Raw genomic sequence first — 19,063 nt, forward strand, 5'->3', positions numbered from 1 at the left:
AATAATGGACAACAAAGGGGTTGTGTCAATTTCAAATGATTCAATGTTTAATTCACATTTCAGACGTTTACAGATAATGTTCGCTACAATTTCATATTACGGTAATTCTTATAAAACAGTGGGTAGGGTGCGTGTGGGTGGGGGGGTGGGAGAGTACCGTTAAGACCTGCTGAAACGAGATACGACACCAAGTACGACCAGTCTTTACTATCGTTAGCTTAAGATTAATTGAAAAGAAAATTTCACGAGATTTATCTTTCTACTTTTTCTCCATTACACGTTAAACTGCCATACGAGCACGTTCTTTCGTGTTTTTTCATTGTATAACCTTAATTGGACTTATGAAATGTAATGCCCAAAAATGTGCGTTGCGCATGCGCAATGCTCTTGCTCCAATTGGAAGATACAGAAACTGATAGAAAAAAGAAAAAACAATGTTAACGTGGCTGGCAGGCTTAATTAGCGGCTAGTTCTTAAAAGGATTTATATTCGAATACAAAAACGGCCGTTATACTCGCGGCAAAGTTCTGTGCTCGTATCGGAATTACTTAATTTTTTCCAAATATGCTCAATACCTATTCCCGACAATACTTCCAGAATAATTTACATTGCAATTAACCCCTTGCCCTTACGATTTATTGTAAGGCAAACGTGCCTGTCCAGACTAATTAATTTTATCGCAACTCTGTGCGTGCAGTTGTTACGGCGGGCGTAACCCGTCAAAGTTTTGTTTGGCACAGAGAACTCATGCGGGCGGGACACGTCATTTCCACTTATGAGGTTAATATGTTCACTAGTTAAGTTTAACTCCTTGTACGGAAAATTATGGTGAACAATGAATTTGGACAGTTGCCAAAATTAAAATTCGTGATATCTCTTTCGATCGAGCGAGAACTCCGTCACTTTTGCTGGTGGAGAAAGAAAATCAAAAGGTATTGTGAATCATGAAAACGGGATGAGAAAATAAAAATGATAATTTCTAATAATATATTTTCTATAATAGTATAATCAATGCGTTATATATATATATATATATATTTGTATATATAATTATATATAGTGGGCAGATTATGTACAGAATACGTAGTGGTATCAATTTCTTGTGGATGCGTGTGTTGCACATTGCGTATTAGTCTATCTATAGTGTCTACCGCAAAACAAAACAAAAAATAAATCGCAACCTATGGCAACAGACATAATAATGGCAAGTATTTGTTGAAAAAATGAAGTAGCATATTGGTGCGGGATATAGACGTGGAATGAATTAATGACGAAAGAAAAAAAAGTTTTTTTTTTAATAATATCCGATAAATAAACAAAGCTTTACATTCATAAAAATCGATAAACAAGTATGGGATAATGTACAAATTGCAATACAGCGAAAACGTGATTAAAAAAAAAAAGAAAAAGAAAAAAAAAAAGAAGAAACATATAAGGGGACGAAAAGATACATGTATAATAATGTTAATCAAAATATCATTAAATAATAGGGTAAATGATCGTATATGTTTTTCCTCCAAGTATTTAGAAATTTTACTCGTGCGGTATATTAATATAGATATTAAATTTAATCAAGACTAAAAAAAATTATCTATTTCGAGTCTTTCTTTCATATTTTTGTGAATTTTACGTCACGTCAAGTGGTGATAACGAAATTTTGTCTAATGATTACAGGCACTGCCTTCGGTTTCACTTGATATAAATCGGTATTACCTTGTAACGTTACAGCTTTGATTAAATGCCGTAAAGCAAGTGTTTCCGTAAGACCTTTAGACTTTATGTGATGCCAGCCCGGTGGGGGTGGGGGGGAGGGATGGGATTACAGGAAATTTAAAACTTAAAACACAACAGATTTACATTGTCGATTAAATCTTATCTCTGACACATCCAACAACTAGAAACAGAAACATTGGAATCGTGCAGCAGCCAAACGATACAACATTTTTATACTATGGAAGTTACATCTCTCGTGCCAATTCATTGTACAAATCGATATCTCGTGGCTGTGCCAAATGCTAACGGTACATTGCGTACTAACGGAATCCCAGTAACTTGATATTTCGACAACAAAAGAAACGTACGTAGTGTTGAAGCCACTTGAAGAGTAGGAATTTAGGAAAAAAAAAAAAAAAAACACAAAGAAAGGAAAGAAAGAAAAAGAAAACAGATAATAATTCCTCTCGATTTCGTTAACGTGGCTGCGGCGCAAAACAATGTTAAACGGTAAATATTACTCAACACGCTTGAAACTATAAGATAATAAAAGAAAAGAAGAAAGCACAAAGTGTTTTGGATAATCGTGATCTACAAAACGATACCGTACTAGGGTAAGCGTATCATTCGTGTATTGTGTTTCAATGAAATTTCATTTTTCCATTCCTTTTTTTTCTTTCTTTCTGAGTATCTTTTTCGCAAAAAGACATAAATTCGCAACGAGCTCTCATCCATTGCAACTCTACATGGAGTAACGAGACGCAATGCTTGGGGTTAATGAGTTTCTTGCGCGGCGAATGAAATATGATAGATGCCCATAAAATTGTAAGCTCATGGACTTCGGTATTGATACGATTAACGTATTGGAGGAGAATGACAGTCACGTTCTACGATCGAAAACTCGCATAATATATCCAGCAAACGCAAAGTCACGGTTAACGTATCGACAGCTTAAGAAATTTTTTGCTCGGGGACGAAAGAGAGTTGCGGCTACAACGGGTGATTTCTAAAAATCTTAACATCCCTGAGGAAAAAATGTTTATTTCGCTGATATTTAACCGCGCGCTGATATATGACACAATTTGTCGAAAATTGTGTCGAAATTTCTAATAGGTCCTCTGTGTGTATCACAATAGCTCTGCAGTTCTCTTAGCTCAGCATTTAAAAAGGATAATTTACCGAAGGTTATTAAAACAAAAACAAAACACCGTACAGCATCACTCACGAACATAATATGATTTAAGAATTGTCAGGTCTAATATGCACGAGCGAATATTGCCTCTGACGTCATCTCTCAGTAAGCACATAGGTAAGTCATATATATTTATACTATGTATAATATGACACCACCGTATATAATGGTACAGACCTTAGGTCGGTATGGTCAGAGACAATTTTCGCATACCACTTACCCACTTTTACCAAGAGAGATATACAAAAAGTACTACATACAACATAATTATAATATGCCGCTAAGTTTTGCATGACGAATCAAAACTTGGCGTTAATAATTTTATTCTTTTAGCTACTTATTTCGTATTCATTTGCGTAGATGGAGTTGGTTGCGTCTAAAAATTATCGCTAATAGGCGCTTCCTTCAATAACAAGAGAGAATACTCCCCCTCTTGAGATACAATTACAATAATATGATTAGACATTACCACTAACGTAATATTTTTTTAAAAAATTGGATTACTTTTAAAAACTCGAGATTACTTTAAAAACTGTTCCGCGGACAGTATGTTTCATTTTTCTTTTTCTTTCTTTCTTTCTTTCACTGGTTTTACACTGTCGTTCAGCGTTGTTTTTAGCATTTAAATTATTTTTAAATATTCCCATTATCCTCGTCTTATTATGCACTTCGCCCTTAGGCAGCTTAGGACCATCACAATTCACGACGCAGTAGCGGAATTCAGGAATCGAGTGCACGTGGGGTATTCATTAGGTGCTTGTACATCTTGCAAAAAGTTATTAAAGGATATTGGATGTTCCATTCATTTTGATTATTATTCCTGCCGGTTCTGTGAGCTCTGTATCACATTTTTTAAAGACATTCCTCTTTATCTAATAGGTTCTTCGTTTCGTTTAGCTTATTCCCAGTACATTACGTGTCGATAATATTCTTGCAAGGGTTAATACAATTTTTATTTCCTCAAATGGTGGAGATACCAGCAACCCTGTCGCACCTAGGTCCACCGCGTAACTTTTCAATTCTCATGGGCAACGTCAAGCTTCTCATTTTTCTTCTTTTCAATTCCATGAATAACGATATCCTCGATGGGGCTCCGCTGCTGCATTCCGCTGTGCTCTATCAAAACACAATAACCCTCTAATGACGTATGTATCGCGAGCATACAGTTCAGTTTAGAGTCGATAAGCCTTCGTTCGCGAGAGTTTCGAATAATAACGTTCCTCCTTATCGTACTCTTTCATCTCAATCTCTCTTTGCCTCCCCACCCCTCTCTCTCTCTCTTTCTCTTTCTCTCTCTCTCTCTATATCCGTTCAGTTGGCCGCGTTAATACACAATTTACATTCGCGTCACTTTATTACATATCATATTAACCGTGATTGGGCTGCTTTTACGATTATTCTGCTGCCACCGTGCATCCATTAGTTTCAACGGCAGTTCGTTAAGACTGGCGTAACAGTAATACATCGTTAGCACAATCGACCGTCTTTATCAGATGACGTATACACATATTTTGTACACAAAAGTTTGTCACTGTTGTTTTTCGTTTCATCTACAATTACGAGCAGCAGTCGAAGACTCACAAGAGACACTTCACCGCGTACACTTCTAATTATGCTTCGGGTCAGTCGATCAATGTAGTAACGTTCATGTTTCTTTTCTTTCTTTTCTATTTTTTTTTCATTGACTTTATTTTATACGATTTATGCGAGAGTGCCATGGTTTTTTTTTTCATTTCATTATTTTTCACTGTTAATGCGTCATATTATCGTTTTAACGCGGGTAGGAGGAATATGTACCGTTTGCAGAGTTCTCTAGACTTTATCATATTGGAAAATTTATACGAGATCAAGAAGACTTACGTAAACGAAGACACGTGTAACGTGGTGATCCGAATCGAGTGTATCTCTGTGGCGAAGGCACATTAACGATAGGTGGAAAAGGAAGATATTTTAAAAAAAGAGGCAAACGTCCGGCATCGCATAATTTTATGTGAAATAAAAAAAAAAGAAGCAATTTATGTAGTTCACGTGAATCGGATTGCCCGAGTACCGCGCGTGCAAATAAATATCGGTGCTACCACGTTAATAATTAACAATAGTACTAATCGGATGAATGATGAGACTAATTTGAGTGAAAAAAAAAAGGAAAGAGAAACAAAAAGAAAGTCTTATAAAATGATAAGAACAAAGAGAACTCGGCAACAGATTACTGCACAGTGGTTATAATGAATCGGACTTACGGATTATAGTCGTTTGATTGGTTACGTTAGATTAAGTTAATTCCTAGTTAACCATGAGCGTGTGCGACTCCATGGGAGCGGCACTATCGTAGAGGGTATCTGTGTCTTGCGTTGGCTCACCCTGAAGTTGACACTGGTTGCTCAACGTTCCAGCACCACAGTCGCAGAAGAACCTGCAAACAAGTATTTAAAAGAAAATTCTTTATTGACAGGCGCAAGAGACTGAGAAAGACTAAATAGGTGATAACAATTTTGTTCGTCGCAAGAAACGACAAATAAGAAGCGAGAATAGAGAATCGTTACACTACTAACCGATCGTGTCTAATGAATTCCACGTCGTGTCCTGCGTGACAGGTTTTTATACAGTTGACACATATGGCGTTTCGGTCGGTAGTGTTGCACGTTTGACAGCGATAAAAGTCGTGCATTGGAAATGACGTGTACGACGAAATTTTGTATAAACATTGACCGTTGCCCACTGCCTTCTCGACGGCATCTTGATTGTTGAATATTTTGTTACCTGAAATCGAAACACAGTTTATTAACAGATGCTTGATTTGTCAGCAATTAACATCGTGACAGGTCGTTGCGGCAAGTCGAGGAGTAAAAGAAGAATTTCGCGATAAAGCATAAACAAATATATGTACCTCTGGTAGTGGGTTGAACGCCACTTGCTAAACACAAACCGCCAAATCGATTGTTGAAAATCTGATTAAATTCCAATGTGGCGGTCGCGTTATTGGTTATTTCGACACCTGCAGCCAGTCCATCGAAAATTCGATTTCTCCTGAGTACTGGATGTGACTGTGTCGAGATGAGAACTCCTGCTTGTGCATTTCGAAATATGTCATTTTCTTCCAAAACACCTGTATATGTAATAAGACGTCAAATTAGAAACAGTGCGATACCTGTGATATACCACATGTCAAAATATTTTTAATAAAAGAATTATGCTTACCCTTGCCACCATTGAATATACAAATGCCGCCGTCTCGACCGTCAAATATCTTGTTCCTCTTTAGGGTTGGATTACTGTCGGTTTTAATCCAAACGCCTGCCATTGCATTATCGAATATTTCATTTTGTTCGAGTAACCCTAAGCCACTGTTATATACAAGGACACCACCGTTTTGTCCACCCCATATCTTGTTTCCGCGTATAACAGGATTACTTCCAGTCCTATCCCATTAAAAACAATATACCGAGTGTCAGTTTTACATAAAATTAAAGGCTTAACAATAAATACGTGCAAAGCGACGCAAAATTTATTAATAATTATTATTTTCACGTTACCTGATTTGTACTCCTGAGTATAAGTGATTGAATATGTCATTGTCTTCTAATTTTCCATGACCATTATCATAAAAATAAACGCCGACTTGCTTCCCACTGTGAATCCGATTTCTTCTTAACACTGGAGTCGATCCCGTAGTTATCCAGACACCTGCCAACGTGTTCGCAAATACTTCATTCTCTTCTATCAGACCCTGTCCCTTCTCGTGTACATAAATTCCGCCATGCTGTCCATGATGAATTTTATTGTGCCGAACGATGGGGTCAGAATTTGTTCGGATTTGTATGCCGGCCAAGGCATTCCCATAAATGTCATTGTGCTCGATCAAACCTCTTCCTTCGCCAAATATATAAACGCCTCCTTGGTGTCCGTTATAAATCTCATTTCTGCGAATCGTCGGATTCGAATTTGATGTTATCCAAACACCAGCAAAGTTGTTCGAATGAATTTTGTTGTCGATAAACTGGCCCAGGCCATTTTCGTGAACGTAAATACCACCTGTCTGGCCATGATGAATTTCACAGTGCACAACAGTGGGATTCGCGCCAGCTTTTACCTCGAACCCAGCAATACGATTGTTATGGATGTCGTTTGCCTCAAAATATCCTAGGCCATTGTCGAACGTAAAAATTCCAACGTCCCTTCCATGGTGAATGTGATTTCTTCGCATAATAGGATTCGCATAATTCTTCACCCATATGCCAGCCAATGCGTTCCGCGATATCTCGTTATCCTCGTAGGTGCCTTGCGCGTAATCTGTCACGTAAAGACCAACATTCTCGCAGTCTGAAATGTCACAGTTCTTCACAACTGGATTGGCACCTACACCCGATACGCAAACAGCTGCTCCAACTGAACAAGAGACAAGAAAACAAGTTGCTTGTACAATCCCATCGAATAAAAGAGATACTAACTGAACTTACACGTAAAATAACGAACTGGCAGACCTACTTAAGACCCACTTACCTACGCTCGAGCTCCTGATAATGCAGTGATCGACGGTGGGACTGCAATTTTCGCCGACCTCCAAACAATAGTGTTTATGATGTGGAACTGTACTGGTAACATCAGGTGTAAACTTTAACGTCAGATGTCCCGCGTACGCTCGTTTAGCCCCTTCCACGAACATCACTGTGGATTCACTCTCTCGTTCCAAAATGACGGATTCAGCCACATTACCCGACGCTGCACCTATCAGTGCTACGTCACTGTCTATCACGAGGAATTCACCACGATACGTTCCAGCATGCAGAAACACTAAATGTTGCGGCGCCTCTTCGGAGGATTGCGAGTTGTTGCCACAACAATTCCCTTGACTATTGGTGCTGGCACTACTGTTTGGAGATGAACCACTACTACTTCTATATTCATCTACGTAGTCTAGAGCTCCTTGAATTGTGTTGAAATAGGGAAGATTTCGTCCCTTGAATTTCAAATCTTGAAATCCAAGCCTTACGTGTACCCCTCTATAAAGCTGCCGAAAACTCTCTTTCCAAGGATTCGGATAGTCTGATTCATCCGGCGATACGAATTCGAATTTACAGGGTGCAGGGTTAAATAGCGGCAGATCATATTCGTATACTTGTTGATAAAGAGACTTCCATAGTTCTGTATCGTTTGCAATCGCTTGGAACCGCTTACAAACCTGCGATACCCGACACAGGTCCTGCTCCATCAAGTAATTGAATATTGTGAGCAGCACTTCATCCGGAAGTTCATACTGAAGATAGTGTGCTGCCGTGTTTGTGCTTGTACCTGCTCCAAAATAAGTAAACGCATTTAATTCTTCTAAGATCTGGTAGTAGTATTATTTATATTTATCAACGTATCTTTTGTTTACTCTATACTTGTGAATCTTTAATAAGACTTACCGTCGGTGGACAATGAACATGTTCGTCTAGGTCGCTTTCTGGCTGGTAGAGAGGATGAACCAAGAGCAGCCGCAACGCTGCTTCCACCAGGAGGAGGTAAGGCAGAACTAGTGCCGGGTGCTGGGTCAGGATGAGGAGGACTTTTGCGTCTCAGGTCATATGGTGAAGAGTGTGAATGTGATGGAGAAGGAGATGGCGCAGCTACACCTGATACACTAGGCGAAGAACCTCTACCTCCGCTGCCACCGCCGCCGACCCCACCGCCAGGAGGAATTTGATTTGAAGCGGGACACGGTAGCTCGCATGGCTCGGCTGACAAAACAAAAAAAAGAATGTAATGTGGATGAACAAGGATATTTTATTTATTCATGTAAATCTATATTTTATAAATACTATTTCTGCTTGGAAAAGAATTGCACAAAAGACAATCTATATTTTGTTTACATCAATGACTATTCATTTTTGTTCCCCATTAGTTTGGATGAAAATGAAAGCTTCAATGACAAATATAATTCAGATAATACAATGAAGAAAATATATATATTCATTGCTATAAAAAAACAAGTTTAAACTAATTGTAAATACTCAGTTATGAATCTTATACTTTTATACTCTTTTCGATTGGACATGAAATAATTATAATAATTTTATGATAGAACTTAAATCAAGCTGAAACATTGGAAAACAAATTAGAAATAAAATGTACATCTAAATTATGAATCAGTTTCGAAAAAGACGTATAACATATTGTTATTAATGAAGTTACATCTCATCATTTTACACATATGCAAGAATATTTTCGAAAAGAAAAGGATAATTAATTATTAATAAGAATTGCATAGTGCATTTAGGTACAAAGATCTGTAGTTATCATGTGAAATACAATGGTAGCTCGATATGATACCACACAGATGTTACTCAGAAGACATCTGGATGATGTTACATTAGAAGGGACAACAAAGTATTACTTTTAGGCATAGACATATAAACTATAAATCCAATTTTATACCAATTTTAAGCATTCAAGCTTCATTCACACAATTAAGTTTGGCATGTAAAACCAAAAAAAAAAAAGATTCCTTATTTTACAAATTTGTTGACAAATTCTATCACATACTATTCACTAGACATGATAGTAACTGACTGAAATGTTATTGTTGTATATAAATATTCCGATATTCTCCAAATTGACCTGTAAAACTCAAACATACAAAAGATACAAAGAAACCCGATACACATTGCTCAAGCAAGAGAACAATAGAACAAATTTTCTTTACTATTATTTCACAATAAATGGTCAATGCAAGAATTCTCTCAATAAAGTATTTTAAAAGAGCTTGGTATATTTAGTATTGAGTTACATGAATGACTCTGCAGCATTAACAAATTTTCAAAATCAACAATACACTTAAAAAGAATGTATATTACAATAAGGATTTCAGATTAATTTTACATAATCATAAAATATTTCTAATAAAACGAAAAATATTAGTAATAGTGTTCCTAATATTTTGCATATAATCCGCCTTTGACAAATAGAAATTCTAATATTCATAGTGAACGATATGCAAACACGATATTAAACTAGAGCAGCGAGGTAAACCAGATTAAATTTCGCGGAAGGATATTAATGATCGAAAAAGAAAAGTTTGTGTAAGCGAGGACGATAGAAAATAACGATTGGGAAACGTCATCAGAAAGATTGGAGTGGGCCTTTTTTAGGGCGCTCGCAGAATGAATACCGTGGACAAGACGTGAGCAGGAGGTTGTCGAGCGTACATACGCGAGTATATTGTCGACAGTAAGAAAAGTAAGAGGCATAAAAGAAGAGATAAGAATAAGAGAGAGTGGCAGAGTGCCGAATGATCATTACGATCGAAAATAGGAAACAGGGAGTCAGGCTCGCAAGGGAAGAGAGCCAAGACAGGTGAGCCGTGAACAGAGTTACGAAGAGCGTAGTCTCACCCGAGGTAGTTCTCGAAGGCAGAGGAATTCTATTGGCACCTTTCCTCCGGGATCTTCGTACGTAGCTGCGCGACGAGGTGAACGACGCGCTCGGCATCTTGGCAGGCTCTTCAGAATAACGCGAAAAACGGTAAAACAACTAAACACTAAACAATGGCGACACTTCCACCGAGCACAGCGGCCATCTTCTCATTGACGGTAAGACTGCCGACTGGTGCGCGAGCGCCAATCGGATGAATTGGTGTCCTCCCCACCCTCTACGTACCACCTTACCCGCCGATCCCTTCTAATCCCCCTACCCTGATTCTCTGTCTCCCTGTCGCAGTATTCCGCAAACACAACCAACCAACGTCAGTATGGAATTATGGAGAGCACGGACCGAAATACCGATTTTTCCTGTGTCTCTCCGATCCTCTCATGTTTCGCTCTCTCGATTGTCTACGTCGCTAGTCTCTACGTTTGGAATTCTCCGGAGAACAGGTACGTATACCGGCGCCAGTCTAGATATCTCCCTCGTCAGACGTCCATTTTACACGACTCGTAGAACCTCGAACGCTTGGCCCTTTAATAGCCACGAACAAAGTGTAACTGTATTCACGACGGGAGCCAATATGAATGACTACTATTCTTGGCTTGCTCCATCTCTCCTTCTCGCTCTCATGTCTCATCGCGCAACTCTCTATAATTCTGGACAAAACTGACTAATGTGGCCACCTATACTGGACAATTCTTTCCTTCGTTTTAAATCCGCGTCGCGGGCTATTCAAAACTTGTCATAGACACTCCGTTTTTTAATTTATATATCTATGTCTTATGTTATGCTAATTGTGTGTCTTTTGGATTTTTATTTATAGGGAACATCCCAGTACTATAAAAAAAAGATTCTTCAGTGTCTTTATTGTAAATCTGATCTCTCCAGTGTTTTTATACTTTGGCTTAGATGAAAAAATATTTCAGAAGGTATTCATTGTTATGCAGCATCCTTGTTGATATTCATATATTTAAAAATATTAGGCTTTGTTAATAAATTTATGTATTTTAGGCGACTGTATGGGAATTGCTGGGTCTTAGATGGCCTGGATTTATTCAGGCAATCATTTTACCATTGCTCCTGACGATGATTTTATTCTTGGGACCTTTGAGTGTACAGGGTCTTAATGGTCTATGGAAATTATATACCGGTTAGTATCTAGTATATGCAATGTACAGTTAAGAATTACCTTCAGTTTTTAATTGAACATACTTTGTGATATCTATACATCCTATACATTGCAGAACCTATGTACTGGTTAGGGAGCTTAGGAAGCTTGGCTTGGTGGAGAAATCAAGTGGTAGCCCCATTATCCGAAGAATGGACATTTCGAGCATGCATGTTACCATTGCTATTGCAATGTTTTACTCCAACAACTGCCATTTTTATATGTCCCCTATTTTTTGGGGTTGCTCATCTACATCATGTGGTAGAAAGAACGAAAACGGGCATGGAGTTAAAGCACGTTCTATTCATATCATGTAGGTACTTTTTCATTTGATGTGTAAAATTACAGATGAAAGAAAAACAAGTTTTACTATCGTATAACATTTCCACTTCAGGTTTTCAATTTGCTTATACAACGTTATTCGGTGCTTACGCTGCATTTCTCTTTGCTAAGACCGGTAAATAACATTTTATTTTGTTATATTTTATATATCACCTATTGCACACAATTAATTTCGATTTCATATTTTATAGGGCACTTCGTAGCACCTTTCACAGCGCACTCATTCTGCAATCATATGGGTTTTCCTGATTTATCTGAAGTGGTGGCCTACAAAAATCCATTGAAACGAGCTGGGTTGTTCTCTTTATTTGTAATAGGTTTAGTGACTTGGTGTTGTTTATTAACACCAATGACTAATCCAGTATGGTTTAGTAATAATTTATTTTGGCATAAGCATTTCCTTTGAAGTTCATATTGTTTCTAAAAGGAAGAACAATACTAAGAGATTAAAGCGAATTTTATAGTATAATTAAATTGAAAAATTGAGAATTGAAGGTTGTGCCAGTAACAATTTGCGACGTATACCTATTTCTGTTTTATTGAAATGATTCACAATATAGAATTGAACAGTGCTACTGTTAAAAAATTTTGGTATAAAACAATTTTTATATACTTATTTAAAGAACAGAAAAATATTATATATTCTTTCGCGTAATTCACGTCTCCCAGTTAATTATTTAATAAGGAACATGATAAAATCACCGTAGTGCCTCACATTGACTAGACTGGTTTTTACAGTCATGACACTGTATAGCTTTGAGACTACAATGTTAGGAAGGAATTGTAATGCCAAATGTTGTTACTTATATGACTAAGCGTTGCGCCACATCTAAACATTTAATAACATAGAAATTAATCGTTTCGATTATATTATTATCCTGTAATTGTCGCGAACGTATTAGTGTTCGCATTAAATTGACATGTGTACAAATAAATCATGTTCTAAAAAGATTTGTAATATAAAGTTATGCAATTGTCAATATAATGTATAAAGATGCATCAATACATTTGTGACAGTTGCACAACCCCATTTAATTAAACTTTTCCTATTTACATTATCCAAATGAGATATTTAAACCGTTATATGAAATTTTGGATTTATTTTTGATATATGTAAATCACAGAGAGAACAATTACAACAGTGTTACAATACTTTATTTTAAATATTTATATCTGGCACAAACGTAACAAAAATATATAACTACTTATATCTCAGAGTAGTCTTGCTGCTTTACTTGCTTCTCTTGAACGACAGAGTATCTAAAGTCTAACTTGCTGCTAGCCTGCTAATTGTGAATTGTGCTTAAAGTTAAGCTTTTTCACTTTAATACAGAGCGATACATTCGCGGCAAGATTATCGTAATCTTAGACATTCTATAAAGACATTGAACATTTTTCTTTTTACGAGACATTTTTCTTACTACGACTGTCATTTCTTATTCGAAATTAAGGGAAGTTGATGGGGTGGATTGTTAATATCGATGAACAAAATATTAATGTCAATTCATCGAAACAAGTATGTATATGTCAATAATTGAACCTTATTGCAAACCTAATTTCGCAGTTCAGACTATATTGAAAATTGATCTTACACGCTCAAAATTCATCACTTATATTTTTCAATCATTAATTAAAACTTATTCTTACATCGTCGATATTCGTTGGAAGAGACTATATTTGCACATTATATAAAAATTGTTTGTGTTTAATTAAAAATGTTTTAGGAACTCTATCTTAAATTCTAAAGGTATTAATGATTTATGAAAGATGTAATAGTGACAATATTAAATTGTAATCAGGCTAGAGGTAAACCACAATTATACATATGGATGCGAAGAAATTATTAATATCCTATGATTGACTTGGTCCTGGAGCAGACTCTAAATTTTGAGATTGATTAAGAAAGAGAACATTGCTTGCCTTTATTCTCGGGTTTGTTGCTACAAGTGAGGGGCATGGACTTATGCAAGGAGTGGAACAATGACTGTTACTTAGATCACACTGATCAAGCAGTTTCCATAATTCTTCTGGTGTTGGTCCACCGGTTACTTCCTTCGCTGTAACAGACATGTCATGTTACGCGTTAGTGAAAATAATAAATATAAGTAACATATGTGGGATTCGACGTTAAAATTGAACTAAGGCTTAAATGACGAATCCATCATTCAAATGTTCAGATCAGGCATTCAATTGTTGGTGAAATTTTAACTGATATAGATGAAACCGAACTTTGAACTATCTTAAACTAAGAATTCCTAATGCCCACTTCTTAAGTTACAAAATAGGCCTATATTATATATATTTATAAAACCCAGAAAGTGAATTCTCAAGCTCACCCTTTTCTCCTTTAATGATAAGATCCAATGCTGTAGTCAGATCCCACATTTGTACAGCTCCATTGGAATGTCCAGTAAATATAAATCTTCTAGGCCTTGAACCCATACGACTTGATCCTTCACACTCATGAACACAGAAAGAACTAATAACACTTCCATCGACTGACTGAATTACACATACTCGTTCGCCATTGGATGCTAGTCGTACAAATAATTGATCAGTCTCGGGTACAACTTTTTGTACAAAAACCTGCTCGTCGTCTTGTTCACCAAATGGTCCTGTGACAATGAATGATATAAATTATCATTACGACAAAAGTAAATAAGAGTAAGGATCTCAAGAAAACCGTGAATACTTTCACATACCAAAATCATTGCCAGCACTGTAGCTGACACAGGGCTCTACAGCATCCAAAGAGACGATTTTAAAACTAGCTTCAGGAGTTGAACCAGGTTGTGTGGAGATCATTCCACGAAATCTTGTTACAGTCCAGCTCCTTACGTGATTATATTCTGAGCATACGGATACCAAGTATTTTTCCGATAGTGTTACCTACAATTTTTAATATAATTATTGTTAAAACGTAACCTTTTATTCACTAAATTATGACACACGTATATAGTCGGGAATATTTACTTTTGTTACACTGCTCTGGTGTACTGTAAATGTTTGAAAGAGCTGTGGCGCATGTCCAACAGTTTCTGGATGTTGTACGATAACCCGCACACTGCCTGATTTTGTGCCATACGCTATTTCGATCCAATTCCCACACAAACCTGTGATAAGGCATAGGAAATCTTCTGGTAACAATACATAATTAGTAGTATGTACAGAATTCAATAAAAATATTATAAAATAAAGTAGAATGTACAAGGTATATCCAAACTACTAGATTCACTCTAGACGGTAATGTGTTAATATTATTATTCATATATATTAGAATATTTTAAGAATTATAAGAATCATTACGATACATCAAATAAAGACGTCCTAAAAGATATCTGGAAGATTGGTTACACCTTGTCTACATAATAATAGTGTACTGCGAGTGTACATGATAGAGTATAAGTGCTGCTTAGACTACCAGAGATATTAATAATATCATAGTCAATGAAATAATGACATATGTTGTATCATGAGTGGCACTATAATAATTACACTCTTAGTGGGAAACAGCAGATTCATAAAGAAGTGAACTCTGATATTTGGCAATGCATTGAAAGAGGGCAGTCATGCAGGATTACTTTACATATAGAATCTGCAAAGTTAAAAGAAAATTTTTACATTAAAAAGAAATAATGCTGATGCTCAAGAATAAAAGCAATACATAAGGATATATACTAATAATATACTTAAATGTTTAATTTTCTTTGTTTTCTTCACAATATCCAGCAAATGAATAAATACATAAGCGAAGATACTTTTATTTTCTATTACCTTCCCTCCCCCTCTCAGATGCTGGCATGGAACATAATGCTATGAATAGGGAGAGCAAGCAGGCAGCTCTAGTAATTGAACTTAATATTCAAAAGAATAAATAATAGTTGGAGAAAACCATTGCAAGAGGTACGATTAAAATTGTAAAGTAAAATACGACATGTGATTTGCAGTAGTACAACTGGACGCATAAAGATAGCAGGGTGCAGTGAGCCAGTGAGATCCAAAATCAAAATGTGCTATAACTCCCTGGTTATAGACATTCTGTTTGGGAGCGTTTTTGAAAATATACATTAATAAGATTACATTAGCACTGACACTGAGCTTTGGATTCACAGTGGTGAAGAGTGGAACGTTAGGAGTCTTGAGAGGAAGGGTATGATAACTACAGCATAGGAAATGTGTAAGTGCAATCACTGTAATGCAAAAGATGAAGTTGTATCATATTTGAATTTGTATTTATTCATTTCAAAGGGATTGGACCCATACTTGCCTTGTGCTATGTATCCAGTTGTACCGTACGAAATCATGAAGCAAAAAATGTAATGATAAATTTTTGTTAACAGAAAAGAGCTAACGACACTCTGATCGTTTATTGATCTTTAATTAGATGATGATGATGATGAGCTGTATATTGTAATAAGGTTATGTCACAGTGATGATGATGTTATGAATTTCATAAAACTGATAAGCATGAACACATCTTACTAGTTATAATGGTACGTTTTATCCGCAGCAATTACAGTGACTAATGAAAAGGAATAAATAGCGGCCATAATAGATAACACTGCTTTTTTCCGATAACGAGGCAACATTTACAATGAATTGTTATTGTTAATAATGTAATATTCGCATACAATTTCCTATGTACAAACAAAAATTGAAAAGCTTCCTCAGCTGAAACGCACCAATTGAATTTGGCAAGTTTCAAATTTGATTGATGCGTTTCAGATGGATAGGGCACGATGATTTTAACTGAAATATTTCCATTAGAAATAAATAATTATTCGTTAAACAATATCTTGGAAGAACAATTAGGAACGCCATTACGCTTGAAGTATAAGAATCTCTTCTTTACTTCATACTAAATATTATTATCTTTCTACTAATTGAAGGAATGAAAACTTACTTGTTTTTGGTGTTAGATAAACTGATATAGCCGTGATCGGGTCGTGACTTGGGTCGCGATACAATTCAGTTACAAGTAAATCATTGTCCTTCATTCTTAAAGGAAACTTCTGCATGTCTGCAACAATTAATGATAAAGATTAATCGATAACATAAAAAACGAATAAGAAGTACAGATGCTTGACATACCAATATAGTAGATAGATCCATTGTTACATCCCAATAGTAAAAAGGAACCAGCAGTGTCAAAGGATGAAATTGGTACTACATCTTGTATTTGCCAGTGATGAGTCATCGCATGCCACACCCCAATTTTTCCAGTTGGCGACAAAGCAACCAACTGGCTGCCAATGAAAAATAAATACTCGACGCGAACGTTTAAATTAAACGTCCCGATATTTGTTTTAATCCCATCTTCGGAAACGCTCCACAAACGTACTTGACTACCATAAGAAATAGCAACCATTTTACCATCAGTACCACTACCCATTTTTGCATTTATTGCTACACGTTCAATTATAGACTCTATATGCGGACTCGTAAATGCGTGCTGCCATCCAGACGAATCCTTTAATCTATAGCATGTTATAAAGTGAGCATAGGCTATCACTATCCAATTGTGATGTGCCTTTATTATTTGAACTCTTAAAGGATCTACCCATGCTGAAACTGAATTATATATATTAGTTATTACGTTGCGGAACAACATTTAAATGCAGAGCATTTAATTACTTTCTCTTTACCTTGCTGAGGACCAAATATTAGGCCCACATCGTTCTTAAAAAGTTTATTTAAATCTGCCGAACTGTTTCTGGCATGCCTTAGATCCAGTGATGGCGTACGTGAATGTGGTAATCCACGTTGTGATACCCGATAATCTAATGAAGAGTTTCGAGTATGTGCAGTCAAAGATGCTTTCTGATGTGGTTGCCCTGTTACAAACGATTTTTAATGATAATACTATGATATTAGTAAGCAGTGATCCATATACAAGCCAGCAGCCAGAAACCACATCTTTTTGTATACCATATCTTTCTATTAAGCTTTTGGACATAATTGTACAGTTGAAGGAAATGAATATAGTTGCTATTCAATATGATTATCTTACCATTATTACTAGTAGTTTGATTGGAAGAGGTAGATGGTAAAACAATAGATTGGGATGCTGTCGCAATTTCTACTCTAGGTGTTGAATTAGAACCTGTAAGTCTGCCATGAACCGAAATATCGTTATTGCTAGAATTCACACTAGTTGGTTCTTGTAATGGCATACCTGTAATATTCATTAAAATATTTGTTATTGCAACATGAACAGTGTTTCTACACTAAAATATAGTAAAATATATTATAAAGTATAATGCTCACATGGTGGTGGCAAATAGCCATAAAATAAAACATCACCACAGGATGATTGTGACAAATCTTCACATAGCATTAACCGTTTAACTAAAGGAGTAATCCCATAATATTCAGCCTCATGTCTCAAAGTCCTAATATCTATACTTTTTAAATCTATATCTCTGGTACGTAGATAATTCAATATCACAGAAAAGATCTTTGGATCCCTGTCTATGAACAATGCACCATTTTCATCTCTTCGACTGGTGATGCGGTTACTCAACAGAGCTGTGAAGAAAGAATCTGGTATCCATGACAAGGTTTGTCTGGATGTAGAAAACCTATAAGGTGAACATTCTTGTCATACAAGTCATTAAACTAAATAACATAACGACAACAACGTCTTATGGACGTTTGCCATCTAACTTCAATTTTCACATTTTGATGTACTACAGAAAGATGATTATAACTAGTACCTTGTGCCGCCAACATTAAGATGAACGATATCTCCCATAAAACTATGCGAGATAGCCATAGTCATAAGTGTCACAATACTACATGAAAACTTTGATTATTCATCCCCTAACTAGTGCACAGCAATTGAGCACTTTGTAATTTACATCTACCCAATACACCGTACTCTTCTACTTTGTGCTGTAATATCTTCTGTACTATAAGATATTAAAACGTTACGCAGGAGGCGCTGTTGCATTTCCGAAGACTTCCGAGTGCTTCCGAGCTCTATGGATTAATATTTTGACCACTGAACTCTGGCGAGGAAGCTCTAAAGCCCAGAAGTGGTAGATATATCAGAGATGAGTGGGCAGATGCACAACAGAGATGAGTGGGGAGATGTACAACGCTCCGGTTTTAGGCGATACCAAAAGCATGGTGCTAAATCGTAGCGGCGAGTCCGGGAGTAGGATTTCGTGATTATCGCCTCTGTCGATGTTACAGATTTCGCGTAGCCGCGCGGGTCATGATCATCGTTCCAGCCGGTATTGCAG

At 36.5% G+C, this 19,063-nt stretch overlaps 3 protein-coding genes across 8 annotated transcripts; 1 reads left to right on the plus strand and 2 right to left on the minus strand.

The window, feature by feature from the left end:
- Positions 1-25: 25 nt before the first annotated feature.
- Positions 26-10,627, minus strand: LOC107264523 (F-box only protein 11). 2 transcript variants are annotated; one of them, XM_015732871.2, is made up of 9 exons: positions 10,276-10,627; positions 8,311-8,622; positions 7,406-8,194; positions 6,439-7,291; positions 6,104-6,324; positions 5,793-6,011; positions 5,458-5,665; positions 5,146-5,318; positions 26-4,021 (listed from the first exon to the last, which is right to left on the minus strand). In XM_015732871.2, exons 1-8 carry the CDS (start codon positions 10,370-10,372, stop codon positions 5,189-5,191), a joined length of 2,829 nt encoding a protein of 942 aa, XP_015588357.1. In that variant the 5' UTR covers positions 10,373-10,627; the 3' UTR covers positions 26-4,021; positions 5,146-5,188. The 2 variants fall into 2 exon arrangements, with proteins under 2 accessions (XP_015588357.1, XP_015588351.1); XM_015732865.2 differs by having other exon boundaries at positions 26-5,318.
- On the plus strand, positions 10,333-12,767 carry LOC107264552 (CAAX prenyl protease 2). The gene is made up of 7 exons (XM_015732934.2): positions 10,333-10,473; positions 10,601-10,755; positions 11,130-11,235; positions 11,318-11,456; positions 11,551-11,787; positions 11,869-11,931; positions 12,008-12,767. Exons 1-7 carry the CDS (start codon positions 10,429-10,431, stop codon positions 12,220-12,222), a joined length of 960 nt encoding a protein of 319 aa, XP_015588420.1. The 5' UTR covers positions 10,333-10,428; the 3' UTR covers positions 12,223-12,767.
- Positions 12,768-12,948: 181 nt separating this feature from the next.
- On the minus strand, positions 12,949-18,874 carry LOC107264534 (BTB/POZ domain-containing protein KCTD3). Of its 5 annotated transcripts, none has more exons than XM_015732903.2 (11): positions 18,533-18,874; positions 18,084-18,397; positions 17,827-17,991; positions 17,462-17,650; positions 16,908-17,387; positions 16,720-16,836; positions 15,591-15,611; positions 14,790-14,929; positions 14,519-14,705; positions 14,153-14,431; positions 12,949-13,873 (listed from the first exon to the last, which is right to left on the minus strand). In XM_015732903.2, the coding sequence occupies exons 1-11, from the start codon at positions 18,595-18,597 to the stop codon at positions 13,668-13,670; spliced, it is 2,163 nt and encodes a 720-aa protein (XP_015588389.1). In that variant the 5' UTR covers positions 18,598-18,874; the 3' UTR covers positions 12,949-13,667. The 5 variants fall into 5 exon arrangements, with proteins under 5 accessions (XP_015588389.1, XP_015588400.1, XP_015588379.1 ...); XM_015732914.2 differs by lacking the exon at positions 15,591-15,611 and adding an exon at positions 16,084-16,089; XM_015732893.2 differs by lacking the exon at positions 15,591-15,611 and having other exon boundaries at positions 14,790-14,950.
- Between the last annotated feature and the right edge of the window lie 189 nt (positions 18,875-19,063).

Source organism: Cephus cinctus, unplaced genomic scaffold (genome assembly GCF_000341935.2).
Source record: "Cephus cinctus unplaced genomic scaffold, Ccin1 Ccin1_scaffold0013, whole genome shotgun sequence".
In the NCBI taxonomy this organism is placed as follows: domain Eukaryota; kingdom Metazoa; phylum Arthropoda; class Insecta; order Hymenoptera; family Cephidae; genus Cephus; species Cephus cinctus.

What these genes read in the sequence shown, in the direction of transcription:
- LOC107264534 (XM_015732883.2), bottom strand. Translation starts at nt 18,597, where the DNA reads ATGACTATGGCTATCTCGCATAGTTTTATGGGAGATATCGTTCATCTT. An exon ending in CTTAATGTTGGCGGCACAAG is followed by an intron (nt 18,398 to 18,532) that starts GTACTAGTTATA and finishes TTCACCTTATAG; the next exon opens with GTTTTCTACATCCAGACAAA. An exon ending in TCAAACTACTAGTAATAATG is followed by an intron (nt 17,651 to 17,826) that starts GTAAGATAATCA and finishes CGTTTGTAACAG; the next exon opens with GGCAACCACATCAGAAAGCA.
- LOC107264523 (XM_015732871.2), bottom strand. Translation starts at nt 10,372, where the DNA reads ATGCCGAGCGCGTCGTTCACCTCGTCGCGCAGCTACGTACGAAGATCC. An exon ending in TATCAGGAGCTCGAGCGTAG is followed by an intron (nt 7,292 to 7,405) that starts GTAAGTGGGTCT and finishes TCTCTTGTTCAG; the next exon opens with TTGGAGCAGCTGTTTGCGTA. An exon ending in TATATTCAATGGTGGCAAGG is followed by an intron (nt 6,012 to 6,103) that starts GTAAGCATAATT and finishes TTACATATACAG; the next exon opens with GTGTTTTGGAAGAAAATGAC.
- LOC107264552 (XM_015732934.2), top strand. Translation starts at nt 10,429, where the DNA reads ATGGCGACACTTCCACCGAGCACAGCGGCCATCTTCTCATTGACG. An exon ending in CGGCCATCTTCTCATTGACG is followed by an intron (nt 10,474 to 10,600) that starts GTAAGACTGCCG and finishes TCCCTGTCGCAG; the next exon opens with TATTCCGCAAACACAACCAA. An exon ending in TCTATGGAAATTATATACCG is followed by an intron (nt 11,457 to 11,550) that starts GTTAGTATCTAG and finishes TATACATTGCAG; the next exon opens with AACCTATGTACTGGTTAGGG.